The sequence below is a fragment of the Cryptosporidium bovis genome (genome assembly GCF_009768925.1).
Source record: "Cryptosporidium bovis isolate 45015 chromosome Unknown contig_20, whole genome shotgun sequence".
In the NCBI taxonomy this organism is placed as follows: Eukaryota; Apicomplexa; class Conoidasida; order Eucoccidiorida; family Cryptosporidiidae; genus Cryptosporidium; species Cryptosporidium bovis.
The window spans coordinates 501038-514048 of record NW_027125014.1 but is presented as its reverse complement, the minus strand read 5'-3'; the positions used below and the strand labels follow the sequence as shown (position 1 = coordinate 514048).

Sequence of the window (13011 nt, the reverse complement as noted above, 5' to 3'; positions counted from 1 at the left end):
TTAATAATATTATTTTATTATAGATAACAATTTTATATTCAGTTAATAATATAAAAATGTTCACAATTATTTGTCTAGTTATTCACACACCTATTTATTTATTGTAAAATGAGACAATTCTCGTGTTAAATGAACTTTTTTTTGTAATGCCACTGTATTTGTTTGATTTATTTCTTAAATAAATACTTACTTAATTAGATACTCTTTGATATTTTCTAACAATTAACTAGTTAATTAATTGATAATATGTATATTTTAGAATTTTAATTTTTTTTCCCTTGAATTAATCTTTATTCAAATTTTTAGGTATAGTATCATTTGTATTTTGTTAAAGGCACACAAAGCCATTATACTTTACTTACCGCCTAAACTAATATGCAAATTATGAACTTTGTATATAAAACTATTAAACTAAATTATCTGTAAGTTTTACTTACTATGGAATAGCATAATAAATATATACATTTAGAATGTTGGATTATATTGTTTTAATGTGAAAATAAGATAACATACAAACACATACAAAAAAAGAGAACTCTATTTCTAAGATTTTAGTTGGTAAAAATAGTTACTACTTGATTTAAAATAGTATCTTTTCATCACTTTTACTTTGTTATAAATAACTTATTTTTTGTTTCTAACTTTTTTCGTTTTTATTGTTTTGAATAAAATATTTCACTAGTTTATTTGTTTAACAATCAGTAGTTAGTTTTGCATAGTTTGTTTATTTCTACATATTTATTTTGTACTTGTTTATTAGATATTTGTGCAATTATTATGCGACCGAATTTGTGTAATATAAATTATTAAGTAATAGTATGATAAAAATGAAAATATTGACAAATTTCAGGTAAATATTAAATAAAGCACTCAATAAGAAAATTCAAAGGATTAAATGGAAAAATAATCAGTTTTAGCAACAACCGGGATAGTTTTTTGTTGGTTTTGACGTGTTTAATGGAGATAAACTACCACCTGGGGAGTTTGCATATACTATTCCATAGGAAGGTACGAATCCATAACTGGCATAATCAGCACTCACTCCAGGACTTGTAAAGTTGGAATTAGAGTATGCTCCAAATGGCGTCGGAGATAGTATTGTAGAGGGGACTACAACATATGATGTACCTTGATTTCCATATAAATTATGATATTGATGATTACCTGGACCTTCAATAATATATTTAGGTGACGAATAGGCAGTACTTGGTATAGTTTGTTGTTGATTCGGTGAATTGTAGTTAGATGATGGTTTAAAAGTAACAGGTATTGCTCCAATTGAACTTTCCTGAGGAGTTGTCTGACCTGAATTCGATTCAAATCTACTTAATGAGCCCTGAGATGCATTTTTTGGATACATTATCTTTTTACTTGAGGTTGCACTACCAATTTGTGTTTCCGAGATATCAATTCCTCTTACAGTATTGTTTAATGTCATATTGTTCGTCTTTTATTATATATTCAAATGTTATTGAATATTATATTTTGTTTATTACTTAATGTGGCTTTGTTATACAGAAAAAAATTTAAACACTTGTATTATTTGTAATGATTATAAACACAACAATTATTTATTTTATTGTATACATTATTCAGTAAATCTTATAATCTATTATTTATGCGCCCCTTAAATTATTGATCTATTCAACAATGATTCGAGGATTATGCACTGAGAAACAATGTAAACAAACTATAATATTATCTAATGATCTACATAAATTTAATGTTTGGCTGAATTACTATGAAAAAATATATCAGGCATGAATAAAAGAAAAGTACAGTATTTAAAATTGAGTCATAAATATAATAGTAGTCGAATAAAATTAAATATTATTGCAATAACAAACTTTTTCGGAATTTCAAGCTAGGATGAATCTGTATTACAAAGTATAAAGTGTATAGTAATAATATTGACAGCAGAGAAAGTGAATATTAAGTAAAACTTTGTGATATGTGAATATATATATATTGTCTCTGTCATTTCTTTAAACAATTTTTAAGTTTATTTTAAGTAATTAATTCAATCTTATTATTTTTGACAATCAATACAGACATGAAGGTGGCGCTTTTACATGTAAAAGTATTGGCGCATGTAAATTAAGTAATCCACTTGTGCATTATATTTAGACCAAGAGATTAAATAGATAAGCTAAATAGAAGAAAATAATAATAAAACTAATTAATCGAACTAGTATTATGAAAATTTGATATAAAAGTGTAAGTATATATGAGAATTATATAACAAAATATGGTGATGAGAATAAGTAGATCAGAATTTGACGATTTGAGCACAAGCTCGGCATCTATGCTTGTAGTTACGACGGGAAGTATGAAACTATACTCAAGATTACTTAGAATAATGCCAGAATCGTTTAAGATAGCTATATGTGTTGGCTTAAAACACGAGCCTATAAGAGAAGTGGCAATGTTGCCAAAAAGAAGAGCATTTGCAACATTAGGTAGAAAGTACAGTGGGACAGATAAAGAAATAACACAATTAGAGCATAGAATCCAACGAGATTTTGGTATACCGATTCCGATTTGTCTAGATAACAAATCAACAACAGTTCGTGTGGTAATATTTCTAGTTACAAATGATAAGTCAATGATTCCAGTCTGTAGATCATTAATAAGACTGTCTAGTACAAGAGATCCAACAACAGCAATGAAGTGGTTTCCACTCGTAAAATATAATGGATTCAAAGGAATAGGATATGGTGGTTCATCTGATGAGTTTGAAAAGGTAAAAGGGGATGACGATATCAAATATAAAAAACATTATATAGTTGGTTCAATTCAAATACTAACTAGAAGAATTCTTCAAGATAGAATTGGGGACCCAGACATGATAGATATTTTGGGTTTTGTAGTTGATGCAAAAGAAACAAAAAATGTAAAAACAATGGCTGAGCAATACGATGATACAACATCTGAGTATGAATATTCGGATAAGGATCTTTCATCTAAGGAGAACAAGCGCAATTTTAATGATGATGAACTTTTTAATGGTAAATATAGTTCAAAAATAAAAGGGTGCTATTTGGAATCAACATGTGAATCATTGGAAGACAAAATACCATTTCCTTTTATTAAATTTAAAGATATAATAGACAAGTATGCAACATTAAAGAATTTGTTTCATTTAATACCTCAATACAATCAAAAAATAAACAGTCATATGATAAAGTTAATGAAAAATAATAAAAAAGGAAGAATAGTACTACTAGGTGATGATTTTTTTTCAAAATATAGAAGTGGAATATCTGTGGATATAAAAGTACCCTCATCAATAGATTACATAATGGAAGACTCATTGGATTGGCAAACATGGCTTTCTAAATCATTAGATATAGCAATTATGCAAAGTGTTGAGGCCTATAATAAATCAACAATATTCTCTGGTACGGGAAGATACAAGGCAGGTAGATGTGACATGAATGAAAAATCAGGGAACAATTTTGCTGGAAATAAGTTAGCATTATATAGATTTGACTATTTTATGAAAGCAATGGAATCTAATATGGATTTACTATTACTAAATACAATATTTGGAGCTGCAGCAACTGAATTTGCTCGCGACATAATAGATGATGTAATATTTTCTGGAAGAAATCAGACAAAAAAATTTAATCCATATAAAAATTTATTTGTTATATGGAAATATATAATAAAAAGGGGGTATCAAGAGCTCGGATTTGATTCAAATGACGGTGAAGATAGTGATATTGATTCTTCAACATTGGAAAACAAGGTAGGTGAAGAAAATATAGAAGAAACAAATATAAAAGACATATCTGATGAAGAGGAACACAATATAAGAATCTTGCGAAAAAATTACCTTAGATTAGAAAATGATTTCGAAGAATTTTCAGAAATTGCAAAATTTGATGAGAATGCAATAGAAAATGATATAGATATGAATGAAATGCCAAATAATTCACTTTTAAACAATAATACAATACCATTATACAATTCACTAAAAAGAAGAATAGTAGACTCGATAGAAAGAAAAGAAATAAAACCACTACCACCTGATCATCCAATATCAAGTCTAAGACTTTTTAAGAGGGATTTGGTTTTTATTTATAATAAGACAATAGGTAGAGGATTAGTTGGTATACTTGTATTAGGTGATGAAAATACTTCATCGGAAGAAGCATCAAAGATATATACGAGAGAAATATCTGCTCATATGGCTATAAATGAGGCAATAATACGCACAAAAATAAAAAAAGCAATAAAAATATATAATTCAATTCCAAAAGGTAGAATAAACAGAAGGAATATAATGACTACAAATTCGAATTCATTAGAATGTGGTGAATCAAATCCAGCATCAAAGAAAATTCTAACAGCCGATGAATTAACAAGAATATTATTGAAAGGTATATCAAAATATTCAAATTCACATGATGGAATATTTCATCCGGCAGTATCATTAACATCAATTAATCCAACATTAATTACATGTGTGGATTATTCAGGATTCAGAATGGTGGTACGCCCATTACCAGTAACTCCATTAACTATATGTGATTGGCCATTACCTATTCAAAGTACAGAAAGGAGTGAAATAAGTAATATAGAAAAATGTTTGAATATAAGTAATATACTACATCCAACAATGTTAATATCAAAGGTAAAACATTTACCGATATTATTGGAATATTCCATAGGTATATATAATTTTTATATATTTCATCATACATATAATATATTTCCGAAAGATCCGTGGGTATCCGATATAAAAGGTGAAAGATTAAATTGGGGTAATTCGTCTACTGATGATTATTATTACAATTATAATAAAAATATAGTTATTAAAAATTTGAGTAGAAATAGACATTGTATATTAAGGCCACTATTTATAAAGCAAAGTGGTGCGGTGCAGGATATGCTTAAACATCAAAATAATCAGGAAGATACAATAAGAAGATTACATTATACATCTAGTGATTTAATATATTTGTGGAAAAGGGAATTAAGTCCTTCAGGTTTTTGTTTATTATGCTGCTCTGATATTCAACTTAGGGTATTTGGATTTTCAAATATTAGAAAAGATTTAACAAATTTGGAGACGGTAGGATTAGATGTAGTAAGTAAATATACGGAAACAACAGGCAACGGTTTGATAAAGATAAAAGACAGCACATATTGTAGTTTGTGTGGTAAATCAATAAGAATAAAAGGAACTTATGATGAGTTGGATTTGAAAATAGATAAAAGAATGGAATTAATATCATACATAGGTAACAAGATACCATATCCATCATTGGGTAATTTGGACGATGGTCCTGGAATAAAAATGAATAGGACAAAACTATTGACATCATATATGAATACAACAAGCGAATATTTTTCAGAATGGGGTTTTGGTGAAGGGGATATATATAGAAGAGACGAAATAATATGGGAAAGAAAACCTGGTTTATATTGTTTACCAAGAACATGTATAAGAGGTGGAGGTAATCTATTGGGATCAGGATTAGATACAATAAAGTATTTATTATCACAAGGTAAGTGTATATTAGCAGATTATGATATAAATATAAAAATAAATATGACATCTGACTTTAGTAGAGAGTCAAAGTTAAAAATAGTAAATGGTATAGATGTGTTTGACGAATCAAAGAGACAGGATACAATAAAATTGTTTTTTGATGATACAAACATAGGACAAGAAATAATATTGTTATCAAATTCTTTACATACAAATTGGATTGCAATTATATTACATCAATTGGAGAGTATTCCTGTATTTACACCATATGATTCAATAACATTAGAAAATTTTTTGCATTCAAGAGGAGTAAATTGTAATTTAATGGGTAGAATGTTAAATTATACAAGATCCCCATGGTTGAAACAATTACTATCAGTAGAGATAGTAGGTAGAACAATAAAAAATTTAATACCAAGAATAATAAAAACATTATATTTGCCGGGAGCTATATCAATATTAAAAGAAGAGAAGGGTAATTATGGTAAATATTGTCCATGTCATTTGTCTAGTCCAAGTATAACAATGTTACACACGTTATTTAAACAATATGTATCATCAGTAGGTAGAAGGAATCAATCTTATTATCGTACTAAAAATAATAAAAACAAGCACGAATTAGATTCAAGAATATTCTCTTCAAAGTATTTGAATTCTGATTCAGTTGCAGACCAAGATAAATTAATAAATAGAGAATCATTAGCTAGTAAGGAAAAAATTCCATCACATAGTACGTCTTTATCGATACAATCTCCAGTATATTGGAATGAGATATTGAGTTTATTAAATGAGAATAAGTGGGAAGTATTAAATTTGTATGATATAGATTTATCAGAGATATCAAAAATGCTGATAGATTGGGCATCTAAATATTATAATATCGATGAAGAGATAGGAATGGTAATGACTAATAGTAATAATAACAATAATGATATACATGATGATAATTGTTTACTGTCTGAATCACTTGGTGATATTAATAGATTGACATTACCATATTGGGTATTAGAAACACTATTCAACATAAATAAAAAAAGTTTATTGAACATAAAAAGACATAAATTTCAACAAATAACTATAATACAAATAGTATTAACAAATTTATTTAACTTAATATTGGGTGATTCACCAAAATCACAATTATTTTGGACTAAATGCATATCAAAACTATGTTCAATAGAATTTACTATAGCGGAAAATAGTATATCAAAAAATAAGATACCTATAGGAGCATTATACACAAGTTTACAACATCACACAGGTATAAAATTTTATATGGATATAAAAAAATTAAATGATTGTTTATTAAAAGACCCATCATTTCCAATAACATACGATGATTTTAATATGATTTTACCAAAAACAAAGAGAAATACTGAACAATATTATTCAGAAAGTTTACCTATTTGGGGAATGCTAGAAACACCAGAATTAATAAGATTACCGAGATATAATAATTTTTCATTAGTATCAACACCAACAATATCACAAAAATTGATAGCATTGAGTATAAAATTATCAGCATCTTATTTCACAAATATACAATTACTATTTGATTATTTGACACATACTGAGCTATTTAAAGGATCTGAAAGACATTTAGTGAGGCAAGATTGGTTGGTGCAGGAATCATGGTTAGAGTTAATTGGTTATTTGTCATATCTAGAGAATGATAGATTATGTTTAGAGCTGATAGAAAAGATACTAAATTTATATCCTCAGGATAATGTATCGTCAATACAAATGAGATTATTACAAATGTGGTCATTTTCAAGAATAAGAAATGTAGAATTAGTAAATAACAGTAAAAATAAAAGTAGATATAATGACATATTTTGTGGTAGTGTTAATAATAATATTTCATGTGTGTCGCAAAAATCTATACCACATGAAGTAAGCGTGTCAACACTAATGTTTGAAATAATAGAACTACACTGGTCAGTAATACATCCCATAATAATAGATGTGTATGCAACAACTTCACTGATACATTACATAAGAGGTAACTGGAAATCTTGTGAGGAAATATTGGAAAAAGCAATAACAAAATGTTTGGTATTAAGTAATCGTTTTGAGAGTGAGAATGATATAATAAGGCACTTTAATAAATTAATATCAGAAAATTGGAATAAGAATTGGGAATATGAGAATAAAGAAATTGATTCTAAAAATTCACTTAAAAGAAGGGTAATGAATAATAGTATAAAGTATTTAGTAAATTATAGTAATGAAATTAAAAATAAATTTGGCGATAATATAATGGAAGACTATATATATGATAAAATATACAATTCACAAACGCAATATATGCCAAAATTGTTGGATTTGATAGACAATCCATACCCAAACAAAATACCAAGATCGCCACCAAGATTAAGAATAGCATGGTTGCTTAAACAATTGGGTAAAGTGAGGTTAATACATGGTTTGGAAAATTATAATGTGAATAAACCATTAAAAGAAAAAAGTACATTATCTCTACTGGATGATCCAGTGGAAACATTATTAGAATTATCATGTATGGCAACACAATGGTCGTTAGACATATTTGATTATTATTTAGGATCATCTTCATTAGAAACAGCAAGTTGTTGTTTTGAATTAGCATATGGACTAATATTATTAAATGAAATAATAAATAATGAGAGAAGCCAAATATTATTAAAAAGATCAAAAGAATTGCTATTGGCATCATTTGATGTAAATAGCACATTATTGATGCCATCACATCATATTTGTATAGATAATTTAATACAATTGGCATTAGTATATGAGAAAAGCAATTTATTTCATCAATCATTAGTAATATGGGAGATAGTATTAGAACAGTTATCAATAAAATGTAGAAGTCTTGACGATGATGATTATAGAGTAAATTGTGAATTTAGTTTAACTGGTTGGTTTGTACCGAATAAATATTTTTATTCGCCACTAGATTTTTGTGAAAATAGTGATAATAGCAAAAGTTATCTGGATGAAAATGTAAATGAAAGTGTAATTTATAAAAACAATAAAATAATGGACGAATATATAAAAATAAACAATTACGAAGTTGGTGACAAAAATAATGTAAATAATAACAAAAAGAAATCTGAAATAATATTATCATCTAGTTATTTATCAATAGAATCTCTACAATGGAATATTAAAAATTCATTAATGTTATTATCTAAAACTAAGGAAAGAATATTTTATTTATTTATTAATAAATGTAACGGTAATAGATATCATAAAAGATTATTTAGGCTATTATTATTGGCGTCTTATTTAAAGAGAGGTGATAAATTGGTAAATTTGAAAGATTGGGAACCAATATTATCATCAAATAGTAATAATACAAATATGAAAACAAATGGTGATATAGAAAAAGAAAAAAGTTTATCAGGATTATTATTTAGTGTGATATATGAGACAAATTCTTGGTTATATGAAACAGAGGAAACAAATTTAGCAGTATCATCATTTATAGAAAACCATCCAACAAAGATAAGTAGATATAAATTGTTTACAGGTGATGGCTACTCAGGTCCCCTGTCTGTATTAAATAATATGTTAAAAATGGAAAATATGGAAACTGAAAAAAGATTCATTGATGATAATAATTCAATATTAAAATCATTAGATAATGAGAATAGTTTAATAAATAGTAGTCATAATAATCTTGATAATAATAGTAATAATGATGAAAATAGTATTAGTTACTATTTGAGCATGTCAGGTGTAAGTAAAATAAGGACCAATAATATAGATGTTAACAATAGGAGTGGGGGTTACAATAAAAAAAACAATAATTGCATTAATAATCCGAATATTGTTAATAAAAATAAGTTATTGGCAGGAAAAAATGAAAAGAATGCAAAGAGTAATGTTAATAATACATTAAATTATAATGATAAAACTGGTGGTTTTATGAATAAAAAATGTACTAGAAAAGAAAATTTGAGGAATATGGGTATAAATTTAATTAAAAAAAATATGAGATCTAATTCAAGGGAAATAATAACTAAAATAAAAGAAAGTTGTGAAAATGGGAAAAATAGTAGTTCAACATTAACAGATAATTTTTTTATTGATTTAATATCAGAAGCAGAGAATGATATAAAAATAATATGGAGAACAATAAAAGAGCAAACACAAACATATAAGAAAATAAAGAATAAAGAAAAAAATTTAATAAATAAATTAAATTCAAGTGCACAATATGAACGAAGAATAAATAGATTATCAAAATTAAAAATATGTGAGATATTAAATGATGAAAATTTTAAAAAAATAGATTTATGTGATGGTGACGTAGAAAAAAGTGTATTAACTAGGGATATAAATGAATCTTCAGATATATCAAATATATCTGAAATAAATATGTTCATATCAAATCCAATGTACAAAGGTACATTAATTGCAACAATGTGTGAATCTAAGAATTTACTTTCAAAGATAATGGTAAATAATTCAAAAAAATCAACGTATGATGATGAATTTGAGCAAACAGGTAGTGATTCATTGGTAGTTTACAATTCAATACTAAAAAAAGAGACAATAATAGATAATAACAATGATAATAGTGTAACTAATACAACTGTTAAGACTAGGTTTGGTATGAATAAAAATAATCCTAGTACCAACATTAATAGTGATGATGAAATAAGTGAAAAAACAAAAAAAATATCCGGTATGAAGTTAAATCTAGAAAATGCATTTTTCAAGGAAGATATTGAGATAGATAATAGTGATGAATATACAAAATCGTCACCATTAAGTTACAGAAGCAACGCTTTGGATGTGCTTATATCAATAATATACAATGTATCTAATTTTAAAGACTACTTCAGTAATTGGAAGGAAAGTGGGAGTAACATTGAAAACAGTAATAATTAATTCAAAAAAAATTTTCTTTAATGGTATCTTATATAAACAATTATAAAACAGTTTACACTTTATATAAATATATGGCGTCAAAATGTATATATTATATTTTTTTAGGTCTTTTAGAGTTATTTTTATTGTCAATCTCATTACAAGAGGCATCATCGAATTCGGTTTTAATATTATTATCAGAATTTGAACAAATTGTTTCGGGGGAGTATGATTTTTGATTTAAATTAATGTTTAAATCACTATTGTTAATATTATTGTAAGAATCTACGTAATCGAGATTATAATCGTTTAATATATAACTTAGTGTAGGTTTGTTGTTTTGAATACTTTTCTTACCTTTTAAATTATGCCCTTCCTTTACACTTTCCTCTTCATTTTCTTCCTCATTTTTCAAGCCTTCTTTCTCTACTGTGGTATTTTTTTCATCAATATTGTCTTTCATAATGCAATATTGTTTATTTCCATCGATTATATTTTCTTCTAATTTGTATTTTTTACCTTCTATATCAAATTTCTGTTCATTAGTATTGGATAACTTTAATGTATCATTATTCTTTGTATTTTCGTATCTTTCAGTTTCATTAAAATTGTCATTATCATCCTTTTCAAAATAATATTCATTATAATTCCCATACTCGTCCCTAAATGGTAGAGGTCTCTTCTTGCAGTTAACCTCGGAAGATGGGAGTACATTACCATTTGAAGAGCAAACAGAATTATCGTTAATATTATAGGTTGATTTTTGTTGTAAAAGCGGTGAAAATAGTGGTGATGATGATGTGAGTGTGTAGTGTTTATAACTGGAAGAATCACATCCGTTTTCATTATTAATATTCAAATCGGAAATATATTCATCCTTGTATCTATTTAGATTGATTTCGTCACCACCATCTAATATGGATTCAAAAATGTTATTATTTTCATCCAAATTGTCTCCATTATTGGAGTTTCTGCAATTATCAGATATGCTATCGTTATTAATGTTTAAATCCAAATCGAAATAGTTATCATCATTGGTATCGCTGCTAAAGTAACCACAATAATAAGAGCTATTATGATGGTTACTACTTGAATCCTTAATATCATCAATATTCACATTAATGGGTATAGAAACGCAAACAAGCTGTTATTTTATATCAAATTTGCGAATATAATAAATAAATAATATGTGAATTAAGTTTAATACAGTAAATCATAACGCAAATCTAAATATTTGTTGTACTGTATCTGACTCAACTTACCTTATCTAAGGCATATAAAAAACTTTTTGTATTGGTGTAGCAGTCAGGATAACACAATAGTTCGCATATTCTTTGTATTGTCGGAGGAAATTCAATGTGTTTATCAATGGTATCAACTATAACTTTAATAAAATTGTCTAATATAGATAATTTACAGTCAGAACAGGATTTAGATTCAAATATAGCATTATCTATGTTATCCATATTACTATATTCACTTTTATTGTTGCTGAAATATATATTGTGATTATTACAAAAATACGGAATATAATCAAAATTATTAAAGCAATTCCCATCATTACCATATTTTAAATACATTTTTCTGCTAGTTTGGTATATCTTGTTTTTTAATTTTGATTTAATATTATCGTCCCACAATAGTAAAGGCAGTTTACTGGAATTCTCATTGGATGAAATACCGTTTTTAGCCATTTCAATAAATAATTCATCATTGTCTTCGTCACAGTTATCATCATTTGAATAGGAATATTTGCTATACTCATTCATAGCTCCATTATTGCATTTATTGTTTATAATACACTTTTTATTATCGTCGTTATTATCATGACGTGATTCTGCATTCATCTCTTCTTTCTTATCTGTATTTTTCTCATTGTTTATATCTTCATTAAATTCTAAACACATTTCTTCGCCTAATTCACCCATTTTAGCATTCAAGTCTTCTTTGCTATTTAAATTAAATTCCATTGAATTTTTCGAATCACTGGTGACAGCATCGTATTCCTTTACATACCCTCCTTCATTTTCATGTCTCATTGTTAAATAATTTCATTAAGTTCTATTTTTACTTTATATACAGGAAAGCAAAGTATTAATTTATAAAGTGCAGTTGCATATATTTAATCACAGAATCGATTTTCAAGTTAATGCTTTTGTACTACTGGTAGCACCAACAATACTATTACTTTTAAGCCAATTGCACCTTAGTTCTCAAATTTATAATGAAAATATGCCATTAATTCTAATTAATATCTTGATAATCCAAACAACAACTTATTGAGTAATTCATATATGGATACGCTATAAACCGGTACCACTCAATTTAGGTCTTAGAAATTATCAAATGAAACTTTTCCCCTCTTTTTTTCTAAAAAAAAAAAAAACAAAATCTCCGAAATGTAATCAACTTAATAAATATAATATGCTTAATTCTTTAGTCAGAATTAAAGTATCGCCTTAAGGATACATTCATATACATATATTCACGTATTCCGCGTACAAATATGTATATATACCTATATATTTGTATTTATATGAATCAACAGTGAATTGATTTGGCCAGAAAGGTCGTAAAATTAGAGAATAAGAAAATACTATTATTGCTAGAGTTATTTAAAATATGCAATGTTACTACCAATTATTTGTGATCTT

General features: G+C 26.6%; 3 protein-coding genes across 3 annotated transcripts; 1 reads left to right on the top strand and 2 right to left on the bottom strand.

Annotated features, from left to right (window-relative positions):
• Window positions 1–913: 913 nt before the first annotated feature.
• On the bottom strand, window positions 914–1438 carry FG379_001147 (uncharacterized protein; the record flags this gene model as incomplete). The annotated part of the gene is made up of 1 exon (XM_067326750.1): window positions 914–1438. One exon carries the CDS (start codon window positions 1436–1438, stop codon window positions 914–916), a length of 525 nt encoding a protein of 174 aa, XP_067184399.1.
• Window positions 1439–2254: 816 nt separating this feature from the next.
• Window positions 2255–10378, top strand: FG379_001146 (uncharacterized protein; the record flags this gene model as incomplete). Its single annotated transcript, XM_067326749.1, has 1 exon — window positions 2255–10378. The coding sequence occupies one exon, from the start codon at window positions 2255–2257 to the stop codon at window positions 10376–10378; it is 8124 nt and encodes a 2707-aa protein (XP_067184398.1).
• A 1232-nt stretch (window positions 10379–11610) lies between these two features.
• FG379_001145 (uncharacterized protein) lies at window positions 11611–12396 on the bottom strand (the record flags this gene model as incomplete). The annotated part of the gene is made up of 1 exon (XM_067326748.1): window positions 11611–12396. One exon carries the CDS (start codon window positions 12394–12396, stop codon window positions 11611–11613), a length of 786 nt encoding a protein of 261 aa, XP_067184397.1.
• Between the last annotated feature and the right edge of the window lie 615 nt (window positions 12397–13011).